The 25,889-nt window shown below is 40.9% G+C and overlaps 1 protein-coding gene across 1 annotated transcript in view; it reads right to left on the bottom strand.

Moving 5' to 3' along the window:
* The window catches only part of znf407 (zinc finger protein 407), a 136,136-nt gene extending 110,253 nt beyond the window's left edge, over window positions 1–25,883 (bottom strand). Inside the window, exons 1-2 of the mRNA XM_017038216.2 lie at window positions 23,871–25,883; window positions 17,138–17,252 (exon numbers count right to left, since the gene is read on the bottom strand). Coding sequence (XP_016893705.1) covers window positions 17,138–17,252; window positions 23,871–25,794 — 2,039 coding nt within the window. The 5' untranslated portion in view covers window positions 25,795–25,883. The remainder of the gene's footprint in view (window positions 1–17,137; window positions 17,253–23,870) is intronic.
* Window positions 25,884–25,889: the final 6 nt, after the last annotated feature.

Below are 25,889 nucleotides of genomic sequence, written 5' to 3'. Positions count from 1 at the left end.
CCCTGAATGTGACATTTTGACCTAGTTTTCCCAGACGAGGCACCTCTAACAGCACCTCTAAAGACTCAGCTGGGCTCTCACTGCTGTGTGGGTGGTCAACACTCTGTGTTTCCCAATTTTAAATTCAAACTGAAAATGGAGTTTGGGTTTGGCAATGGGTTTGGCATTACCACGTGATGTGGTGAGGTTTTTAATCTGGTGTCAATTTATCAAAAAAAGGTAGAATAAAATGTGATGTGAAGAATGAATAAATAAACCATTAAATATGTTTAATGTTTTACCCACAGAAAAGCATTATTGATGGGTCAGAAGGGTGGATTTTGATATTTGTGATGAAGTGAAGTGGCCTCCTCCAGTAAAGATAACGTCTCATCAGTGAATAAATGCTAGACCTCATTCTGCAATAATTACAAAAGTATCATTTTTGTGGAAATGAAGTGTGTCTGCCTGTTGAAAATGAAAATCAAACAATGGGAATCACAGACTTGCAAACTGACTGTGGAGCCACTTTATGCAAAAAGTCTCAGGTGCATTCCTAAAATTAAAGATTAGGATTCTACAGCCTTTAATGGGTGTCTTTTCTCTTCTATGGACATTAACATATAAATTTATGGTGTGCTGCCGGTGCGTGATTAAGTATAAATGGTCAATGGGCATCAAAGCCAAAATGACATGTTTTCTTGCTATGAGGAAAATTCTAGCAGAGCCGGTCCTGTGCCATTAGCTGAGAGCAAATACAATTTACAGCATCCATTGAGTCGATCAGCAAGAATTTGTGTTGAGGCATCCAAGCAGGCTTGAACACAAGGAGCAGTGGGCCATCACACTTTGGTCCATCTGCCTAACACAGTAACTCTCCCTCTCTCTCCCTCTCTCTCCCTCTCTCTCTCAAACACACGCACACACCAATAGCCATACACACACTGGAGCGGAGCAGCACTTCCCTGGCACGCTTACAGGCATGACAGAAATAAAATAAAGAGACTTGGACTCCGTCACAACATGTATGGCCTCTTTAACAGTGCCCTAATAAATAAAATAAATAAAAAACAAACAAACAAATAAAGCTAAAGCCGCTTGTCCTCTCAGCCAAATCTGCCTCATCACACACCAGCAGTCACATTATCTTAATTCTTTTAAGTGTCTTATTAAACAAGAGAGAATGCTGCTAAGAAAAGACAAATGAGTTTACTGGTTTTAGCAGGGCTGTAAGTGCTTAAATCCAGCATCATTGATCCCTTATCTGGGTTATTATGGGGCTGTGAGCTGCCACTGCAGCCGTGCTGCTGGAACAGGCTTAAAATATTACAGGAGTAAAGAGGGAGGAGAGCTGCGTTTGAAGTGAGCTCCTTGTCCACCTTGTGCTGGTCAATACCTGCAGGCGCCACAGGAAGGGCAATCACACATGCAAACACACACAATCCCACAGTCAGTCCAACCCCCAAGTTTCTCTCTCACACACACACACACACACACACACACACATGTGGATGCATCACACTGGGAAAGGGATGCCTTTAGAACCACCAGTTTGACTGTCTGACTCTACAGCAGAAAATTGATTTTTTTTTCTCCTGCCTTTTTTCCTGGGGAGGTGCTGGGCAGGTTTTAACCTAACACTCTAACCTGAGTGTTAATGCACAAAGAGACATCATGTCCATTGATCCGGTGCTGCCGCCACAGCGTCCTTAAGTGTCTGAGGTGGGAATCAACAGAGTTTAAAATAATTATTTTATTAGAAAACATGTAATACTTCAATTTGGAGTTATCTTGCAAAAAAAAGTTAAATGTAGTGATTATTTCTCAGAAAGTAAGGATTTTGTGCAGTACCTGCAGAAGAGGTTAAGACAAAGAAGAGTACTCCCCAACCCTCTGGTATATCACATTCTGTCTGCTAATTATTGTACAAAAAAAATCGAATGAAATAATAAGGATTAATAATACATTAAAAAATATGATAGGAAAAAATTGCCATAAAACATATGTATTTTTAATACGAATCTCACCGAATCAATACCCTCAATTAGCAACAGCGAGCAATTTGCCCGACGAGGCGTAATTACTCAAAGGTCAGTAGGTATTATTCACAGTCACTTTAGTTTACCACATTAAAACTAGACGGGACGTGGGGCTAAAATTATAAATTCCATCCTCATATCTGTCCTCCTCTGATTTAGATGGATGAGGAATAATTAACTCCTAATTATTCAGATCACTTAAGGCACTTTCTGGATCCACAAAAGAAGACGCAGCCGTGTCTGTCAGCCCACTTCAGCTGCTATCATTTAAAACCATCCAACAACTTGACCAATGACAACCAGGGGGGAAAAAACACAGCGTCGACTGCGATGGCCTGTCTGTCTGTCTGTGTCCCCCCACCGGCACCGCCAGTCCCCCTCCAGCTCCTCTCTCTCTACCTCAGAGGTTCTTAAGGAAGCACACTTCCTTTAAATTCACCCATATGCAAATTTTAAGATGTGATTTGCATTTTAAAGTATTTAACTCCCCGTATTTATTGGACTCTGAGGCTTGCTGATCATTGATTTATGTGCTTCCGGCAATCATATTTCCATATTTTGTGTGGTTTTTAACGACAGTAATAATTCAAATATGCAAAAAGTTGTTCTTTGAACGATATCTTTAATTATATCCTCAAAGCATCATCATTTTCACGTCTTTTTTTTTTCTACAGCTAAAACAGTCATTGAATAAAATGGGCTGAGAAGTCATAAATTACACCATGTGACGAGACTGACAGGCATGAATCCAGCTGGTTACCTCACGTAAAGGAAAGACACATCTCAGCATCTTCTGCCAAACAAACACACAGACAGGGGGCGCTCCACTGTACAGCACCCACGTGACCTTGTTCAGATTCCGTCTCACTTTGTGCAAATACACCTCTAATATTCTCCAAAAAAAAAAAAAAACACACACACATACAAAGCAGCAGACCTTCTCGCTCAGTTCTGCCGCTAAAACCAGGACTTTCTCTGTCGCCTCGCCGTATTTGACTTGCCAGAGTCGCCGCACGCTCTCATAAAAGCCATCACCCCAGACGGGTTCCCACCACCGTTTGGCCTATCAGCATCACCGAGCTGCCGTCAAACGTGCGTGTGTGTGTGTGTGCAGCCCTCCATGCCCACACTCCCTCTGCATAACCTCAACACAATGTGCAAACTTCTCAGAATAATTGCTCAGCCATACACGAGCATGGGTGGCTAATATAGTAGATTAGTGGTGTTTGGTTGCAGAGAGGAAAGGGCGGTGTTTCACTGCTGGGTAGGCTGCCTGCTAGAAATAGAGGAGATGTAAATTTAGTAGGAGAGCCTACATATTCATTCTTTGACCTCGATGTGGTTCACAGCAGCCTACTGCGTCAGACGTTATGGTGTCAATGCATTTGAAAAATTAATCAGCGTTAAAATGTGCAGAAATGTTTACATTCTAAAATATTTAAAACTCAAAATCTGTATAAATCTGATGATAAACAATTAGAGTTGATTTTATTTTTTGTGTCATTTGTCTAAAGTGTGTATTTTCTTACATTATTGCATATTTCTTTCTGTCCTTTATCCTTTCACACACAATTACACAGGGAGAAAAAGAAAGGGAAAAAAACAAGATTATTACGAGTAATCTTTCAAACTTATATCTGGTAAAATAAGGGTTAAATAAATGATTTAAATAAAATGTGTTGACATTTTTTTTATGGACCACCAACAACAAAATAATAAATATATAGAGTAAATAGAAAATGTTTTATTGTATGTATGGCTTGTATGTGTCACAGAAATTGACATAAAACAGCAACATATGCTGCAGTTTTTTTTCTCTCAGAACTCGTTACCTCATATTTAAAACTATTGATGGTTTTAGAGTTTTTTCAGTTCAGTCGTGTAAAAGGGGCCGAGATCAATACAAAACCAACACATTAACACAGCGGCCTGGAAGATGAATCTCACTCCAGTGTTTAACTAGGGCTGCTCAGTGCAACATACAGTATACTATACGACTCCAACACACACACACACACACTCACACACACACACACACCACTCTGCAATTAAGCTTTAAGCCTCACTTAAGATTTCTGCGATGTGACTTAAAAATGGATCACTGTGAATCTGTGTTATTAAATTAAACTGAATTTAATGTGACATTTGTGACGAGGATACTCATTTAGTCACACACACACACACACACACACAGAGAGAGGGAATATGATTGATTTCTAAATTGTGACATTTAATTGTATAGCAGTATTTACAACGAAACTACACATTACACACAAACTTAAGGGTATACAACACAGGGTATTCAGCAGTGAATAAGAAAATGAGCAGATCAATATAAAAAGCAAATATACAAAAAAAATTCCAATAATATTTCAGTCTTTTATTAATTAAAAAAAACTGCATTACTGCCACTGAAATATATTCTAATTTTCACGAAAAAGAAGAATTTTTGGGGGAGGAGGGAAAAAAATGGAAAAATCGAATCAATTAGGTCTTCGCTGAAAAGCCCTCATCTGGTGTAGCCGAGCTGTGGAACAGTGTAAAACTCTTCTCTCTGCTCCTGCAGAAAGGTTATCGCCTTGTATCTTATTGCCTTTACCTGCTCCTATTCACTGTGTACATGCACTGATTTGAATAAGCACCGCTCCAGAGGCTCTCTTATCAGATCCCAGACGGGTGTGCCCACGCAGCAGTTACACACCATCTCTCCCTGTTCCTCCACCCAACACTACCCCACCCCCAAAAGAAGAGAGAGAAAAAAAGTTTAAAGTGAAGAAAGAAGGAGAGAAGAAGAAGAAATCGTTCATTTGAATGGGATTTGTGGCCCGATAACACGCTCTGGCTTTAATCATGACCGGTCCATACATGAAGACGTTAATCATTAAACTGTATATATAAATATATTTTGTATCCAGGAATTTAATCTTATCAACCTATTTCACATATTAAATGCATTAACATAATGTAATGAATATTTAATTAAGATATTATTAAAAAAACATTAGGTGGTTGGATAAAAACAAACTGCGGAGCCGCTAATGTGCAACAATTCTCCACTGAGGGCCTGATATTTGAAAGATTTAATTTCATTAATAGCTTACATCAGGACATTCTCAGTACGCACAGCCACAGGAATACTATTCCCTACAGAGGCTCTGGTTTCCAGTTTCATTCTGTTGTTTGCATTTGCTGTGTTGAGGGAAAACACCGGCCCGAGATGGCATCAGTCAGTGAGGTTAGCCAGCACGCTAACAACATTAAACAGAAAACGTTTCCTCCTCGGGTCGGTTAAACACACACACACACACACACACACACAAAAGACCATGCACGTTTCCTCAGTCCTCTTCACACACTAACTTGCTCTCTTCATTAAGGTGCTGTGGGGACTTATCACTGTGTCGTCTTTGTCCTTGCTGTAATTGCCCTCTCGGCATGTCAGCCTCCACCCACGCCCCCTCTTGCCCCCCCAGCCCCAACACACCAAGTCAGCCAGCCAAACCAGCCTGGCATCAGCCCCCTCGTGACAGGCCCTGGTGAGACGGCAATGCAGGGAGTCTCTCCTGAGACCGGCTGATCGGCCTCTGAGGTCCGACGCTATCCAGAGACTCGTCCTAGTTAAAGCAGCAGCGGCAGGGACAACCCTTCAGTGCACTACGCCTGCCCTGGCACTGGCACAGCCTCCAACTCTACGCAGCACGCAGTGTAGTAGTTCACCAAACAGAAAAAAGGTAAAACCAAATGTCAACTTTCAAAGGCTTCCATTCAATATATCTAAAAAAGATTCCCTCATCTCTCATGACCATCATCAGGTGATATTAAATTGCTAAATTACATTAAAAAAAATTAAAATCTTTTTTACTCATAACCAACTTTAATTTAATTTAAATACACAATTATACCCAAAACAATGTAATTTTATCTTATATAAAAGTGAAAAAATCTAATAAATGTGAAAAATGACATATTTAAAGAAAATCTACCAACAGAACAAATATTAATTGTGTTCCATTCATGCAGGACATTCACATGTAACACGAACAAGAAGTAACATTTTGAAAAAAAATCATATCTGTGACTGGGGGTTACTTGCAAGTTGAATGGCGCCATCTACTGTTCAATATGAAGATTACAAGGCGTGTGTTCCTTTGAGCTTCAAACTGGACACACTGAAGTAAATTAGTGCTTTTGGTTTGTATGAAGCTCCACGTAGCCTGTGAGAGTGTGAGTAATCAGGGTCTTCGCTGTGGGGGCTGATGTGGCAGCGGCGGCGGGCAAGCTTTGAAATGGTCATCAAAGTGGGAGGAATGAAGGGCCTTAATTTGAAATTTAACTGTAATAGACGCGGACCTCTCAGCACTGCAGCACAGTCCTGACCTCTGTTTGTTTTGCTGAATAAACATTATAAATGAATAAATGCTCTCTCTTCATGCAAGTGTGCTCGTCCTCATCATGCTCAATGTTTTTTTTTTTCTTTTCCCCGGTGAGATAATCCATGTGTCAGCATTTTCACGGCTGCCTGCAGGAGTTGAGACCTGGGCCTCGGTCTGGAATAAATCGGAGGACTGGAGAATAGAAGGCAGGAAGATAAGACTTTGTTTGGTTTTTTTTTTTTTTGTCCAAGTGTCCACTCATTCTTACTGAGACTTGTGAATCCTAGTATCACCGCAGAGCTGCGCCCACTTTAAAAATAAAAATTTGCACCTGAAACTGGAACTTCAACACCGTCTGTTGGCAACTATACTGAATCTTTGTGGCACGTTAACGTTACACTGATCTTTCCGTCCAGTGCTGGCTGTAAAAGGCTGCAGAGAAAACAAATGGCGAGATGTAAAAGAGCTCTGACGTGCAGTATAATGTTTTAATAACTTTGTTGCACCACATCTCAAATACAAACACATTGAAAGTGGACACCTCGCCTCAACCCCTCCTGCCTCCCCCTCATTAAATACACACAGTAGCGCAAACATGATCTACTTCCTCCGTTCCTCCTGCACACTTGTACAAACACACAGCCCAGACCTGGATGCCTTTTTGCATTTGTGCATCCATCCAACGGATGCCACCAACAAGCCTTGGGAGTTCTTCTATGGGGGTGTTTTATGGGTCCCGCGAGGCTCGGAGACAGTGAGATGTGACTATAGCACACACCGAGGATCCCAGTCAAGGACGCAGGCAACATCACTCACTCCGCCATTATTTGCTCATATTTAAAGCTGGGGGATGCACAGGGGCCACCTGAGAGACTGCAGCTACACATGCAGAGGAGAATGGGTGATTTCAGAGTCCGACGGGTGTGCTGAGCGACTGAGAGTTAAAGGAGATGCAACACAGCAGAGAGAGGGGGAGAGTTTGTAGGGGTGGAGAGAGAGAGAGAAAGAAAAAGATAGGCAGTCAGATAGAAAGAAAAAAACGAGGGGGGGGGGGGACGGAGGGCTGTAGATGTCAGCCTGGTGATACTAGCATTTTTATGGCCGAATATTTTTCCTCTTGTCAGAGGGAGATAAGGAATCACCATAAGGTTGGGGAGCATGAATATTGCCCTTGAGGGTCCACTGTGGCTGCTCCTGTTTATGGTTGACTTGTAATCAGCCACCGATTCAGGACCTGCAACCCCTCATCCATCCATGTCAGCAATTAATCAATTAAACGGGCGGCAGGGAGGAGTGGGACGGGCTAGGTGTGTTAATACAATGGCCTGTTAAGGTTGATGTAATTTCATCACTAATGTCACCCATTCATCACAGCTTATTATCTGTTACACATGACAATGGTCAATATCACTTCATAAATCTGAAAATCATGAGGAACCTGTGATATTAGGCCTGAAGGACGGAATGGAATGATGGAGTACTACACAGTAGAGTCGGAGTTAACAAGTAAAACTACTTCAACAGGCAACAGCACAAGAGAACAGGAGTTTGGTTTATACATAAAAATGTAATTTATGTGAATCATGACTATCAATCACTCCCTTAATACTGCACTGTATGTCCAAAATATTCACTGAAAAATTGGCAAAAAGCTTTATGTTTGTAAACTTAGTTAAGCTTTTAATTACATTGTCTTATATTTTACTGATTTTTGGAATAAGGATAAAAACAATTCTGTAAAATGTTGCTAATTCTTGCTGTTTTAAAGGCCAGTAGAAGACAAACCTGGACTGCAGGCAGGACAGTTTTGATCATGGTCTCAGGCACCTGGCACTTAACAGGAGAATATGTTGTTCAAAAAATGATCTAATGTGATCATAACTTTTGCTTTGAAAGATTTCAACATTACTTTACAATTAAATTAAATATATTTCTAATCAAATCTAGTAATTATACAATTACAGACAACATTATTTATCACTAATGACAAATCCATGCTGGTCTCCAGAGCTCACCTTGAGTTTCTCACAGAGCGTGGTCTTCGCTGTACAAGTGGATTTAAGATATTTCACTGATATATGCTTTTTGGTCAGTGGTTGCTGGTTCGGAACCTCAAAGATGACACAACTACAGCCAAAATATCCACACAGGATAGACATTTATAATGTTATAGTGTTACTGTTAGCTCATTTTCTATTTAATTATTTTAAGACAAATTATTTGCAGTTTTTGTTTCACACAGATCCAAACCAGGGAAGACATGGCAACTTTGTGGGGGTGGAACAACAACGACAGCATCGCAAACTTAACTGCAGCATTTGGTTGTTCCACCCCAGATGGATCATCTGTTTGTTAAACTAATTTATTTATTGACCAACACCAGCGTTGGCTCACAGATGGCCCCACGTGCACTTGATATTAACACAGCGTAGACGCTTTGACTGGATTAGCCCGCATTGTCTTTGGCTCGTAAAACAAGCAAGATAGTGTAGATTAATTGGGCAATAAACAAGGTGCATAATCAAACAGCTAACTACGTTATATTAGTTTTATCAGCAGGACAGAACGGACTGGCTGACATCCAGCTTTGAAGAGAAGACCAATATCTGCCCTGTGTATGGGTCTAATCCTACTAACAGCTTCAGTCAAACAAAGAGCTTTACATTTACCCGGGCCAACATTTCTCCAGCACTCCCAGCAGGTACATCAGCTCAATTACGATGATGGCAATGACTGATTGCATTTTACCTCTCCCCTGTTCACCCAATAACTTTACGCTACAGACAGCGAGAGAAAGAGAGAGAGAGGCAGGGAGAGAGAGAGAAAGTAAGAAGGGAATGAGAGGAAGAACGAGAGAGACAGTGACAGAGATAGCAGCATCATCTCTGGTGAGCTACAAGAATCCCAGATGCCAGTCTTCAGGACGGTATCAAACATTTCCGTGGCAGACTCGCCATGAAAATAATCTATACCTACAGGAAGTCAATTAAAAAGTGCCAGGGGAGATTAAGAACAGTGTGACAGCATTTCGTCAGACCACAGGTTTGTCTGGGAGAACCAGCGTGTCTGCTGTGTGACTGAGTGCAAGGTGGTGTGTGTGTGTATAAAACGGGCAGCAGCAGCAGCGGTGATGGTGGTGGTGGTGGTGGTGGAGGGTGGAAACAGTTGCTGAACACCCTTAAAAGCCCCCCTCATGAATATTAAAAAGGCCCTTGGCAGACGGCAGCTCTGCCACAAGTTTGCAAACCAGCGTAATGTGTGTGTTTGCGCTGAGAAAGGCCTCCGTCCTGTTATCAATTAAATCAAGAGTTGTCAGTCTGACGGCCCCTCAATAGAGGCACAGCCCATTCCCCTCTACACATCAGCTCAGCTTTGTGTCAACCATCCATCTCTCATCCTCCCTCCACTTCCTCCTCTCTCCCAGTTGCCATCTTTATCAACCTCAATTCACTCTCCCTCTCTCCCTCTCTCTCTCTCACTCTCTTCCTTCCTCCAGAGCAGCCGGTAACTGAATGCAAAAATTACTCTCCCCTCCACCTTTAACTCCCACTAAATCTTTCCCCTTTTCCACTTTGCTGAGCAGGGATATTTTATTCCTCCATCAAATATGCATCCCATTAATTAAGTTAAATTACTCCTGACTGCCAAATATCCTCTGCCCCGATGGGTGTCAACACAGAAATGCATGACTGTGAACCTGCAATGACACGGCCCCAACACTTAAACATGAGTTACAGCCTTTTTCAGCTCCATCCACGGGCAGATTACCAGACACTTTGAGCTGCTGGAATTAAAGCACCGCTCCTCGCTCCTTCCCCTCCACCGGGGTTTTTAATAAGTGCACAATGGATGACACTCGCACTTCTGACAATGAGAGGACTGATATTTTAATTACACCCCCCTTTTTTCATTCACCTTCCTCTTCATCTTTTAATTGCCGCTGTTAATCACTCATTAACTCCCTTCTCTTTATTCTTTTTTTTCTTTTACAATGTGCCTGTGAAATGATTAGCTCTTTCGAGTGGATTATTCAGCAACATTTTTTGAATTCAGCTCCACTTTAAACTTTGTACTTTTCAGGTCCTGTTACTCGTGTGTCTCTGAAACTAATTTGGCTTTGATAACACTTAAATCTTCAGAAGGTATTTTCAAAGTCCATGATTTCAATCAAGACAGCTTTTTGCAAGGCATGGATAATTACTTATCTAGATTTCTTTGTGCACGGCAAGTTTGAATGTTACAAAATAACATTATTAAGATGAAAAAAAAAGTTGGCCAAAAAGGCTGAGGCCACAGAAAGTTAATTTTTAAATGAAGATAAGATCCTAGTGTACATATTGGAGACAATATCATTTTACCTCCAACGGTCCTCTGGAGCAGAATAACCTAGTATTACAACTCTATATGCTGTGTTGGCTCCCAAGCTCAACTACCGATTTTGCAGTTTAGCAACTTGACCCAATGTTTTGTTTTTGTTTGTCTCTGATTAAAGGCAAATACTTTGATTATGTAGCCCCAGACCCCTGCACTGAGGCCACTAAAGAACATGAACATTGTTATTAAAACCGTAATCGTCGTGTTTTGCTGACAGAGATTCTCCCCTTCACCTCTGGGGCCCGCCAAAAGCATGGTTTCACCAACCAACTTTATTCCCCGGAGTATTGGGGTGCATGATAATAGGAGGCACAAATATCATTTATTGCCATTATCTGCTGAGCATCAGACCAATAATCCAAACTCAACTAATGAAGCAATGTGTTTGCCACTGTCTCTTTGTCCCAGAGAAATTTGCGAGGACACGTCACCTGTGAGGAGTTACAACCCAGCTTCAAAAAGTAAAAAAAAAATTGTCGAGACGTTCACTGCTGGATTTATATTGATACGTGGTCGCTACACTGAATTGTGGTTTCTCGCGCTCTCCCCTCACTCCTTCTCCTCTTGTGCCATTTTTCTGTGTACATGTGCGCCTGTGTGCACCAGTGTGTTTCTATTGCAAAAAGCATTAATTTTACAAACATCAGCCCAAGGCTACTAAACACATCCAATCCATTATGCTGCGCTTTATCGTGTTATGGGGGGTAACGGGCTGTAAAGCTGTCTTGGTCATAAAGAGCGATCGCAGAGTGCCGAGTCAAACCAGTACGCCAAGCTCTCCGAGCCATACGCAGCCCTCGTTATCATCAGAACAGCTCCTTCACATACTTAACCTTTCCAGACCAGCCTTTCTGCGTTATTTTCCAAATGACCTTTAGCGTTACTTATTTCATTTCCAATAATGGCACATTAAATTTACTTAAATGCGTCATGACGAAATGTGTTTATTTTGGTGAAGAACACTGCTGTTACCGACAAGGACTATGTTCCTGGACACATATTCTCTGAGTGAACTGAAGGAAATGTCCAACAGTCCAAGCACACTAAATGATTCAACAAAAGTAAAATAAAACATTATTATATGTATATAAAAACATACATTGGAACTTTAAAGCACGCTGGGTGACACACAGTGTTAGGTCACCAACTGCATGGACTAAACGGTTAAATCTTCAGTTCTAACAAACTTTCTCTGAACTACTTAAGATGACAGAAAAATGACATGGAGGACCAAGAATGTTCACAGATTAGGAACAAAAACTGGTGGCGTTCATAACCCCACAGACTGAGCAAGGGTTTACCATACAAAAAATCCCAAGTCTTTTTAATTGTTAGCAGGAGCTTAGAATGCTACCATTGAACTACATTTCCCTTATTGTTCACTGTGGTCAGGATACTACTGGATAGAAATGTTTACCAGCAAAATGTAGATAGTAGGTAGCAGTGATCCAACTTTAAGGATAAAGAACCTCCATAACATTTTCAGAGCACAAGTTTAAATTATTTTATGCCAAAGTGAATTTGTAAATAATTCAAATATTAAGTCTTGAGTACATTATTACCAATTCACTGGAGCTTACCACTAAAATACCTCAAAAAACAAAGTACCAGTAAACACTGTGGCAGTATATGAGGTCCATTACATTATTGCACTCTAAAAGTTAACATCTAGAATTATCTATGCAGAAAGGTTAAACACTATATCAATGAACTGAATTTATAGACAAGTGTATTTAAAAGCAACAGTAGCACCCCCTGATGGAGCTACAATATATACATCTGTGCCCTTACACTCAAACGAGAAATTCCTGATGTTTGACTTCTTGTGAAGCACAATCAGTTTTGAAAGTTCACAATTCTATTTCCTGCCAGCACATACAACATGCTCTTGGTCACAAACAGCTTTACAATATAAAGCAGTATTAGCTTTCAGAAGGTTCAACGCTAACATAAATATGTAGCTGCCCTAGAGCTGTTGTATTATAGACACAATCCCTGAGCCTGCAAGGAGCCGTGTGTTTAACGTCCTTGCTGTATAAGCAGAGGGGGTGGGGTGAAGGGATCATAGTGAAATCGCTAATGTACGTGATGATTAAGTGTAACTCAAATACAGAGTGTGTTGTTCACAGGCCTGACAGGCAGTAATTTGGTGTATTATATTCCGCAGTTTTAATTGCACGCCACCAACGTGTCTCCGTGACACTTTATGAAGCGATGATGTACAATTATTTCGGGGCGGTGGGAGATCAGTGGAGTGACATTATAATCATCCTCATAGGGTTCCCTCTCTTCTTCTGCAACAACCATTAATGTTTAAATGGAAAGAAGAGAAGAAAAAAAAAAACATAAAAATAGTTCTCAGGGAGTTCTAACCAGAATCTGCTTGAGGATTATAGAGAATCACATCAGGGGAGAAGGAGAGGGGTGTGGATAGACAATAGAGGGGCTGAGTTAAGTGACGGCTTTCTCTGGATAAGCAGCGAGCTAAGATGCTTCTCTACTGTCACTGCCAGGTCTCACACTACTCATACAGGCCCGGGCATTAAGGCACATTACAGCGGATGAGCCACGCAGGGCGGAACTGATGGGCTATTCTGGGAACAGACCAGACAATCTCACAAGACAGGGGGGACATAAAAACCCTGACATGAGCCAGCCCCATCCTGTTAACAGTCAAATCACACACACAACACCCAACATGAATTCATGACTATATATACTCTCTCCAACACTAAGTCAAGAAAACTGAGATGAAGGAGGGGGGAGAGAGGGAGGGAGGGAGGGGAAGAAAAACACAATGCTGCCTCCTCCACACACAAGACAAACTTCTGCAGATCCCAAACTTTGTGTTGTGAGAAAGCAGCGTTTTGTTTTGGATTTGTTTTTTGTTTTATTTTTTCAAACTTTTGCTGAAATTCCTGAAGTGACACACAAGCAGCTTATGACCCATAATCATTAAATGGCAGTCCGCAAGAGGACTATCTATGTCCATTATAGTGTTAATACTTCTAAGGCCCGTGGCTGAGATATTAAACCAATGCTTCAAAGCATTTAGACGCTTTATGCATAATTTAACACCTACAACAGCAGTGGATGTCCGCTGCATCTTTGGGGAGGGCGAGAAAGCGGGAAGGTAGGAAATGCTGAATGCAGGGCCTTTCTGGTGGATGATGGAGGAGAGGAGGTGGAGGCTCATTAAGTGGCCAAGCCCCAGTGTGGACAAAACACGCTGGGAGAAAAACACAAGAATCTGCTGTCTCGCACAGAGGAGAATTTTTAAACCAATTAAATATGAGAAATCATATCTTGCATGCTAACAGCCAATTTGTGTGTGGGGTTTTTGTGCCATTTTTGCATTTTAAGAGTTCTTTATAGTCAAATTAAGGCCGATCCAAAGACAAATATAGGAAGACAAACTGATGTTTGGAAGGAAGAGAGTGAAGTGGTGACAGTAGAGGCCTTTTAAGTATCAGCAGTGATGCACGAGGCTCTGACCAGCACACAGGGCAGTGATTGGCAGTTCGGTCAGGGGTTTGACTCTGCTCTGCCCTTGCATTTGCATTTGTTAATTAAATGCCACAACAATATGATCTTTAACTATCAAACAACTTGCCCCCACACCCGCCTGAGAAGAGACCGACGGCGGCAGCAGGCTGAAGCATAAGCAGGATGGACAGATTTTGCACAGTGGGAATCGATACACATGTAGGTTTAACAAGAAAAACACACCGACGGGTGGTTGATACGATTTTTGTAAGAATAAAAAAAATATAATAATCATCGACGTCCTAAACCAACTGGCGATAAACTATGCTCACAAAACTCCATGTCCCCTGGAGGACAAAGAGTCAAAAAGCGCAGAATAGATGAATGAAGCTGAAATTGTTAAAGAACATCCGGAAGATAGCCTGGTGCTAATTGAAATGATAAATGGTAATTACACATAAAAATTCCTCTAAACTTTTTTCCTCTTTTTTCTCTTGGTTAAGTGAAATGTTGCCCTATCATTAGTATCCGCGGGGAAGGCAGAACTTAATCGCGGTATAATCTAACTTTTCTAGGTCACCCTAAAAACAAAACGGCTAATCACATTACGCACTACACCTGAAACACGGCCATTTATTAGAAACGTGACTTAGATCCAGATTAAGAACATATCGTCAAATGGGGAAAAAAAAAAGAAATAGAAAAGTTTGAGGGGCGGAGGGGCGGAGGGGGAGTCAGGTTATGTGTATGTATGGCTTTGGCCTTAATGAGGGTGTTTCTGGGGGTTTTCTTTGTGTTTGCTGCTCTTTAGTCAGGAGGAGGGATGGCCTGGTGATCAGTCAGTAATGAAACAGCACACACAGGGCCGATTTGTCACCAGTGGCTGGCACTGGCAGCACACGGCTCCTCCATCCACATGATTTGTGAAACCAGCGCCTGTACTTAGTAGTCCCATTTAAAGGCATATTGGTGAACTGTTTGTTGTGTGTGTTTGTGTGAGTGGGTCGCTGTGTATATGTATATACAGATGCATGTGTTGGTGAGCGTGTGCATGTATGTAAAGCTGGAAAGCTTGGTCAGAGCCCGACACACTTGCAGCACTTGGGAGAAGTGGGGTTTGAGCTGGAGGGCCTGTGAAACATGAGCCTTTCCTCTCATTAAAGGAGAAGCTGTGTTTAAACCAAAGCTTGTTTGCTTCCCCCTGTAATATGTTTGCGAACATCAGCGAGAGCAAATAAACACATTCGCTCTGCGCCCGGGCGTTGGAAGAACAGAATAAGCCAGCGACTGAACTAAATGGAACGGTTTACACAGAATTACACAGAGGGAGAAACTAATAACTCTACATATGTCTTCATCTTAGCGAGGGGGTAGCAGCAAAAGCTCGACGGCACAAAGCTGGAAATCCCACAATTTGCTGTATTCCCCAACTGCATGTTAAACAGCTTAACACGTTCATTTAAACATGGCAAGGCAGTGAGGTGGTCTACTGCGGGACTGAAGCGAGCTCAACACAACATATGGTCCACATGTAGGGGGTTCAAGGTAGTGGGATAATTGCACTGCAGTTCTACTACCGTATTTATAGGCTGGCGGTTACCAACATAAACTTCCACTTCAAACTTACTTGTACAGCTGAAACAATGGAGACAATAAAATAAACTATTCTTTTCCCTTTTAATCTTTAATTTGCCTTGATTTGAGAGCAGAGTGGACCATAGGAAATACACTTGACTGTCTGTAAAGGGGCCAGAGAGAGATTATTATCAGTGTATTGTGGCCAGAAAATATGTTTTTACACTGTTTTAAATTTTCTTGCTTTAACAAATTAATGTTTTTTTAACCAAACTATTCAGTCAATCAAACTAAAGAGCCTTAAAAAAAGTCTTTCACCTGGTCAGGTTTTTATTTGTTCCTCCATACGGTTGTAGAAATAGTTTTCTATTAGTACAACAAGGTGACAAAAAAATCACTTTCTGAACAGGAACGTCTTTACCTCATTAAATATTTATGACAAGGGAATTTAGGGCTATTCCCAGGACATTTTAAAAAGGCTAAATTCAACCAAACTCCTATTTCTGTACACAATGTGGCCTATAATTTGAATTTTTTAAAACTCTTCTAACTATTTTAGTCCTCTCTGTTTGTTTGGTTCTTTGGCAATTTTTACTCATTTTTCATGACCTCTAAAATGCTTTAGTTAACTGTTAGCTGTTCTGAAGCTAATGTCTAAGCTAACAGCGTCATGCTTTGATGGAAAAACACTAAACTAAAATGTATGTAGCTGTATGTACAGATTTTTTATGCAGTGACTTGGAACATATTTTTTTAGAATTTGTGTTTCTTTTTAATGTCCAGTTGTTGCAGTTATTATGGTGCAGTGCTCACACTTCCTGGTTGTGTATTTTTGAATTTTTGCACATTTTAGTGAATACTCGATTCGACTCGAATATGATGATTCCCTTTTTTCCTATTTTTGCTCAGATTAATTATCAAAAACAAACCAACTCAGCAACTCATATATTCATATTTTGTTACGATATGCTGTAAAAGAACATCTTATTCAAGAATATAAGCAGCATGAATGAACTCTCACAGGACATGTACTGGACTACCATACCAACCATTCAGATGGCCTGGAATGGTTTAAAGGTTGACAGCTATTTACTGCAACGACTGCGACTGTTGCTATGTGGCACAGAAATAACAGAGAAGAAAGAAAGCCATGTGTTGTTTTGATTTAATGCGACACAGGAGGTCCACAGACGAAAGCACAAGAAAAACTTAAAGAGTATTTGAAAGTATTAGAGAAGTTCTAAAAGTAAAAGCACTACATGTTCAGTACTTGGAGACTTTTCTTAATTTCATTTAATCTCAGTTACTCACCCGCAGATGTCACATTTGTACTCTCTCATGCCAAGGTGCCTCTTCACGTGGTTCCTGGCATCTCCCAGCTGTGCCGTTGAAAAGTTACAGATCTTGCACATGAAGGGCTTGGAACCTGCAATAACAATACAGTTAAGTGTTCATATGCTGCAATATTATTATGAGTGAAAGGAAGAAAGAAGAGAGAAGGATTTTTAATAAAATATGACTACATAACAGCTGGGCAGAAATCTGATTAAACATTACAGCTCATTTTTCAATGCCACGCCGGTTGGACTTATTAGTTCTGCACTGACATCAACCTGCTTCACAGCGACAAAATCACTCCAGACTTATAAAAACACATGTCCGTTCCCCAGTCAGCATAAAACTATGGTCGCAGCATCAACCACCTCTTCTTTCAAGTAGTATCTATCCTTGTCATCCGACTACGTCTCCTCCCAACTCTACCTTTGCCTGTAGATGTGTAAATTGGATTTCAAAGGTCAGGGCGCATACGTAAATCAATTCTATGTGCGTTCACTACCTCCCATTCCATCATTAAAGCGCTAATCACTCTGGCGAGCTTCACTGGGGAGGTTTCTCTCTAATTATTGTCATTAATAAGTCCAGGGGCCAGGGTAGCGTTTGAGAGAGTGGCAAAGCTTCCACCTGCCATCCGTCATTTAAGAGCAGAGCTGCAAGTGTGTGCTGTCCTGGTTTACATAAACATCTTGGCGGCACGAGTTAAACCAAAAGGTTAAAGTTGAGTTCGTCCGATTTTCGCCACCAGAACCAGATTTCAACTGGTATCAAGTAACATTTTAAATGGCGATGCTGTAACATCCACAGACCCATGTCTGAGTACGCACTCATCCACCCACTCCCAGTGAATATCCCAAGATGTTTTACAATATTTATTCCACGGGAAGCCGCTGATTTGATTAAGCACTTTGTGTAGATTACTAATTCGTTCATGCACGGTTCACTGGCTGCGAGCTGGAAGTACGACACATCGAATTTTGAGCCGGTAACGAAGATTGAAAGCCGAGTCTGTGTTAACAAGGCCCGTAAACACGTAGGGTCTGGCGTGTCCCTAAAGTACACATCATCCACAGATACAAATAAAGCCCCAGTGTAAATTTCCATACTTGACACTAAAATTGCAAGCACCTTCACACACAACAAAATCATCAACACCCATAAAAAGCAAAAACAAAGGCATTTACACCACATCCACCATCACACCTACACATACCTATATCCTGATTCACACAACATCACCCCACACCTATGTACGAGCGCACATGCAGACACACTGACTTGAAAAGACATAATCACACGTGGACAAACAGAAGGAGAGGCAACAATCCTCCCTTTCTTCTCACTCACACATCCTAAATTTGAGGTGAGAGGGAGGCGTGTGGAAGCCTGATTTGTCCAGATGGCTGGCGTATGAGTATGAGACAAGGCAGGGAGGAGAGAGATGTAACGTCCCTCAGTTCTCACATCTTATCACATTAATACTCCACCACTCCACTTAAACAGCCTCCCTGAAACTGAAATTGACCATCAATGGGGTGTCATGTTAAATTAATATTGCCATCCACATAAGGGCGATGGTTCTCCTCACATCCTGGATGAGACGGGGAGTGACTAATTCATTTCCTGAGGAGGAGGAGAAGAACCAAGCAAGCCATGTTTCTCCCCATCTCTTTTCTCTATTTCTCTAACACACACAAAATAAACACACACACACAAAAGGTTGATAATAAAGCCTTGTGTGTATCACTCACACTAGTAAAGGCACTGGATTTTGTTTTGGGAACAGAAAAAAATACAAAATCCAATATAGAGAAATGTATAAACACTAAATAAAAAACAAAATTCCAGAAAAAGGAAAGAAAATCAGTAGATTATTGATCCTTTTATTGAGACTATTTGTTGAATATTAAAATATTAGATGGGACAAAAAAAAGTAAGGCTAAAAATGTCATGAGACAAGATTTTAAGTGCCTCAATCAGCAGGTATATACTGAGGTAGTTATATATGTGTGTGATAAACTTTGAAATGCAATTATGAACATTTAAAAAAAGAAAAAGAAAACACTTGTTTTCAGGGCAGGATAACGGATTTAAGATAATACTGTAATTCTTCCTAAGTTAAAATAATGTGTATAAAACATTTTTGAGTTAGCAAAAAAATGTGTGTAAAGTTTTTTGGCAATTTTTCAGTATCATTTAACAAGCATCATTTCAAAGGAAAATATAAATGCATTTTTGAAACTCTGCAGCTGCAAAACGAGATAATTCCATAAAACAACAGAGGCGTTTTCAGTTGCAGTCATACTGCAGATGTGTTTCCAGCATTAAGAACACTGGACTGTTGCTTTACTGTAATGCAACCTGATAGCATCATTCATTAGCCGCCTGTCGTCTGAGTGCAGATAAACCTGATGACATTACCGGAGTAATTTTGTTTTACAAACTGTGGAAAGTTTCTTCCACGGCCACAGAGGACATCACACATTAGTTTTCACAGACCAAGTGGTGCCTTTGGTGATGAATTTACCCAACTATCTGTGCAGCGTTGGTGGAGAAAGACCACAGATTCATAACTACACAGACCTGCTCATAATCTGTCAACTGAGAATTTATGTGGTTGCCTGGTTTACAGATAGCGGGTGGTCTTACTGCGGATTGGTCCATTAAAAGAACCATACAGGATTAAGCAATGCTACAAAATTTGTATGTTGAACTTTGACATAAAGAATAAGAAACTGGGAGAGTCGCTTGTCGCTGTACAGTTAAAATTGACTGCACTTTTTTCTCTAAATTACCTTAATAAATGAATTCCAACTCTCTAAAAATATTAACAATGAATAATAGTAATTTTACTGGCTCAGTAGTGGCAGGTGTAAATGATGCCAATGGATTGTAACATACACCTCTATATGATCTCCATGTAAAATATGCATTATAATTCCTAACTAGAGCAACGGGCACCAGTGTTTCTAATAAATAAAACATACACACATTACTTTTATAGTTTTTTATTAGTTTTTTTAACATTAATAATTTTGGCAGATAAAAAATAATTAAGGTTCAAGCCAATCAAAATGTACTATTATAGCTATTGCATTTTAGTAATGTTTACCTACTAGGAGAATATCTTTTTTTTTTTAACAATTCCTCAATCAAAACTTCTGTGTAAGCATTTACATGTAGCCGACAAAGCACTTTTTTTTTAGAATGTTTCCCTAATTTGAGGGCTACAAAAAGCCTTGCTGCACCTACAGACAAACAGCTATGAATGACGTTACTTCTTCTCAGAGTCTTTAGAGCTGCTTCAAACCCATTTTTGTTGCATTAAATAGAAAGAGTTCTTTGATCAGATCTACTTAAATAAGAATTGCAGCAATCCTCAACTGACTAAAATGAATAACCTGTACATAAGTACATTTGTATGGCATCTACATCTCTTACTTGCATATCTTTTTTCTGTAATTATGAAGTGAGTGCAAGGGATAAAGATAGAGAGCACAGAGCTTCTGTGGGTAATTTGACATCCCATCCTTCATCATTTCAAATCTCTTTCTCTTCTTTGTATTTACATTTTAAATGTAGTCTTTTTTTTTAGTCAGGCTCCATTTGCAGAATGGACTGAGGGATAATAAGTACAGAGCATTTACATTTACCAATAACGGAATAAAGGAACTATATGATATGTAGATTAAAAGCACCGTCCACTCCGAGCTTCAGAGATGGTACTCTCTCACTCCAGTGTCTCCGAGGGCAGACGATGCTGTCGGAGATTTTAATGGCACACGATGCTTTGAAATTATTTATATTATTAAATAACATTTGAAACTAAATTATTTTACTATTTGATTTTAATAATTTACATATAAAAAATAAATAAAAACCTAGACAGTGTGTCGTTTAAAAGTGACAGGCCAGAGGAAAACTTACTTTTTAGTTACTCCCACAAATGCATCACATCCTGTGTGTAAATGTGCATGCATGGCAGGGGTATTCATTATGTTGAGGCTCAGTCTGGGGTCAGACAGCTCACTCCAATGAAAAAGTGACCAATTTAGCTCAAAATGCAAATTCCAACTGTATCCTCATTGGCAAAATACAGGCACACATGTTTCCTTTAAGGGACAAATTGACAAATCTATGTGCAGCCTCCCACCACCGTCTCCTGATTTCACTGATTAATCAAGTGAATAAAAGTAGGCCTTAATTAAAAGAATCTGGACGTGCTCCCAGCCCAGAAACTGGCAGACCCCCACCGAGCGACTTTACAGCCTCACAAACAAACTTCCAGAACAAACGACCGCCACATAAAAGGTGAGTAATTCACTGTAATGAGGGAACTTAGCAATAACGACAAGTGGCACATGTTGTCAAAATGAAGAGAAATAGGTGCTTTCCACAAATAAAGGCAGCATAAATGAAAGTGGAGGTGTAATCTTATAAACAAGGACATAACTCAGTGGAAGAAAAAAAGACGCAAACGTTAAATAAAAAACAACAAACCATTCATTCATTCATTGGAAACCTGAGCGTGCGCCCTTGACTTGGAGCCATCTGTTGGGACCTCAGAGTCACAGCTTTCATTTTCTTAAGTAACACTAAGAAAGTGACCTCAAAAACTCAAGAATTATGACACAGGGTAAAATCATGAATACATACGGGCTAGCCATTAATAAGTGGAGAGTGGGGGCTCAACATTAATCATCTGGGTTTTTACCTCCATTTTTTACAGCTTTACACAGCCTGATTTGAGCAATAAGCAATCTGACTTCTGCTCACAAGGTGACTGGCATACCGTCGTAAAAAAAAAAGGACATTCAACTTGTCTTTAAGTTAAATTACTGCAGCAAATACATCACTTATATGTCCTTTTCAGCTGCGGAACCAGGGAGGATTTTTTTTTTCTCCCACAACGGTCATGAGCACATGAGACAATAGACACTGAAGCAAAGGACAGAAACACAAGTAGAAAAACTTAAGCGTTGCGTTCCCTCTCTTGACAAACATACCCTAACCTTAACTATCACAAAAATAACCTAAATAATCTAAATACTAATTCTAATCTGCTCCTAATTCTAATGCAAATATAAACTAAATCTTTAACCACAAAATATTCTTTCACTCTGTGGGGACCTGCAAAATGTCCTCATGAGAATACTTTTATAAAACACACACACACACACACACACACACACACACATACACAGATGCAGCCACTCATGTACATATGTGCTAATCCAAGAGCAACGACTTCAATTAAAGTCCCATTAAAGTTTGTTCTGAAAGAGGGGTTGAACCATAGAAAGCAGAGAAGGGCATTTATTGATGGCGCCCTCACATCTTGTTCCTGCATTAAGTTGATTTTAAAAGCAATTAATACACATGGTCAAGGGAAAAGTAATGGAGCGCCCTATGTTCTTAACCTGCCGGACATCTCGCGGCCCAAGCTACCAACAACGCAGGCCTGCTTTGCATTATAAATGACAAGATAAATTTTAATGGATTGAGGATAATCAGCTAACCATGAAGGCTGACTATATACACACATCCAGCAGGCGTGCGCACGTCCACGCGCACATATACACAAACACGGACGTACGGACACAAGGGAAATTAAAGACTTTGAATACGTCTGCATTGATTATTTTAAATTATTAGCCCACCTCTCTTTGGACTTCCAATGCTTTTAGCCTAAGCTTTAACACATTTACAGAGACTTATTGACTATAATTACAACTGAGTCTTCGTAATGGACACATCAATTATGAGTCGCACATGTCTCTGACCAAGCGTTGCTCAGGGAATCCCAATCTGGGTTCCATTAGCGTCTCTCCTGCTGGTCTGAAGTTCAATCAGTCTTTACCTTCATCTCTACTCAAACAGCTATTACCTGGCTGCAGCAGATAGTGGCCTTAACATTAGCCTGAGCTGCCGGAGAAGAGCCTATATCTGCCCACTCGATAGTGCTGAGGCTAAAAACAGAGGCCAAGTAGCCGAGCAAGAACATAAAGAGATTACAGGCTCTCTTTATGACGTATGAGTGTTGTGTTTGATTGATCACAAAGCATCAAATGCCATGATGTGGTCAGAGTGTATATAAACTGTACATATATGCATACATACTGTATATATTTATGTACATACATAAAGGATGTGGTGTGTGTGTATAAGTTCTCTCAAATAGTTAAATTTTCTGATTAATCACAAGGTATATGTTAATTAATTAATAATGATAAATGGTGTTATATTGACATTGCTTAAAATGACAATAATAATTTATTTTGTAATATTTTTCCTGTTAATAGCTTGAATTGAAAGACAGCTAACAGCAGGTATACGTTTGTGTTTTACACCTGTTTTTATTTGTGATTAATCCAAATAATAAAATAATTCATATGGATGGAGGCCTTGTCTTGACTTCCCAGCAAAATACATTATTAGTTATACCTGCAACACCAACTTCCTGATTGGTCTCATATCTTGCTCTGTGAGATTCGCATGCACAGTGTGGCCAAGAACTAGTACTCTGTACAGAGTACTAAGGTAAGACCAGAAGTAAGCTAGCAAGTACGATTTTGAAAACAAAGAATTGTGACCAAAAAACATCCCCTCATTTATCAAATTTTGTGGAACCTAAAGAGCTCATTTACATAGGTATTTGTACTACATGTATGTATCTAGAAAGTGTGAGTATGTGCTCAGAGATACCTACCGGTGTGAGTCCGAATGTGTGCCAGAAAAGCCATGGAGTTGCTGCTCTTGCACACCTTGCCACAGTATTTGCACACGTTGCCCTGATTCTCCTCCCGCTCTCGGTTAATCTGCTCTGTGTCCTCCACCACATACTTGTTGACCTCCCTGAGGAGCTCCTCGTGTTTCTCCTTGATGTGAACGAACAAGTCCTGCTCTGAATCGAAACGTTCTGTGCATTTCACACACTTGAAGGTGGAGCCCCCTTCTGGCAGCTCCTCCACGCTGTTCTGCTCATTGCGCAAGTGAGCGGCACTGGTCAGGTGTTGGTGCAAGTTGCTCTCGGTGTAGAACGACTTGCCGCAAACTAAGCAGTGAAAATGCTTCTCTTTGCATGGATGTTTCATGGAGATGTGCACGTTCAGGCCGCTGATGCCGTCGGCCATGAAGCCACAGTCTTCACAACGAATCCGGGAGCTGCTTCCTTTGGCTTCCTCCTTCATTTCCTTGTTTTTCAGCTTCTTGACATATGAAAACCCTGAGGTCAGGACGTCATAGGGCACTGGTGAGCTTCCAGTCAGACACATCACAGCAGCCTCCCCCTCCAGGGTCAGACGTTGTTGGACCAACTGCTCCTGCTCAGTGAGGGCCTTCAGGGATAGAATGCAGGCGTCAAAGGGGAACACTTTGGACATCTGTGTGTCTGGGCTGTTGCTTTTTCCATCAACAATCATCCCATCATCTTCCAAATGTTCTTCGTCTGTCTCTTTACCTCCTCCTTCACCATCTTCTTGCTGTGTAGTCTCATTAGCTGCAGACTGAGGTTCTGAGGGTGGCTGCTGGGGGTCAGATGAAGCTGTAGGTGAAGTCTGCACTCCAGGGCCAGAAGTAATAGTTTCTTCTTGTGTTTCTCCCTCTGTGTCATTAATGTCAGAATTATCACATGCCGTGACAGAGGACACAGCTTCATTTTGACTTTCAGCAGCTTCTTCTGAACAAGATTCCAATTCTTCATTGGAGCTGGAAAGGACACAGGACTCGGTCTTAGAGTTTGTCTCCTTCAGTGTGGATCTTGTTCCATCATTCTCCAGTTGCCCCAGATGTTTCTGACTCTTCTGTTTGTGCTTTTCTGTGTTCACATGGCGCAACATTTCCCTGGTTGTTACAGTGTAGTAGCTACAAGCTAAACAGACGTACTCGAAATCTTTAATATGCTTTTGCTTGACATGGAGATGGAGTGCAGGGACCGACTGGGCAACAAAGTCACAGCGGCTACAGGGATTAACATAATCAGTTTTACTTATTTTCTGCTCTGTGTGGGGCTGTGTTAGCTCTTCTTCACTGCTCTCTTTAGAGGCTATGTTATCAGATTCCTTCTCCTTGTCTGATGTGTGAGTGTCTGCATCTATTTCCTGGGCTACTTCACTTGTGGCTCCTGGAGGCGAGACACTTGTGTGGTTCTTGACTGGTTTTGTGCTGGCACACTCCTGTGCACGTTTAACATGTTTCCTAGTGATACAGTGGCGATCCATGTCACCTTTGGTCACACAGCTGTAATTGCAAAGGGTGCAGCTGTACCCGTAGTCTTTACTGTGTTTACGGCGGACGTGTACGCTGAGGTTGGTAGCACTAGACACGACCAGGCCGCAGTAGCTGCAAGTGGTTGTGGTGCCCTGCTTTGGTCTCCCTCTCTTTTTTCTGGGTGGTTCAAACTCCAAACCATCTTCTTCTACAGACACGGCTTGAGCATACTCTGCACCTTCTTCTGTTTCCTGGTCCACTTTTCCCACACTTTCACCTCCTTCTCCAGTCTTGGCCTTAACGTCTGCATCTCCTCTGCTCTCTCTGCTCACACACTCGACATACACTTCAAATGAAGATACTTCAGCACTTTTCTTCCCCGTCTGACGTTCCATGTGACTGTCTGAAATCAGGTGATCTTCCATCCACACTGATGTGGCGGCAAAGAAATTGCAGAGCTTGCATCGGAACCACTCTTGATCCAGGTGTTTGGCTCGAGCATGGCTCTCCAGCAGTGCAG

This window comes from Cynoglossus semilaevis, chromosome 13 (assembly GCF_000523025.1).
Source record: "Cynoglossus semilaevis isolate Cse_v1.0 chromosome 13, Cse_v1.0, whole genome shotgun sequence".
Taxonomy (NCBI): Eukaryota; Metazoa; Chordata; class Actinopteri; order Pleuronectiformes; family Cynoglossidae; genus Cynoglossus; species Cynoglossus semilaevis.
The sequence above is the reverse complement of the archived record's forward strand: the minus strand, read 5'-3'. Positions and strand labels throughout refer to the sequence as shown.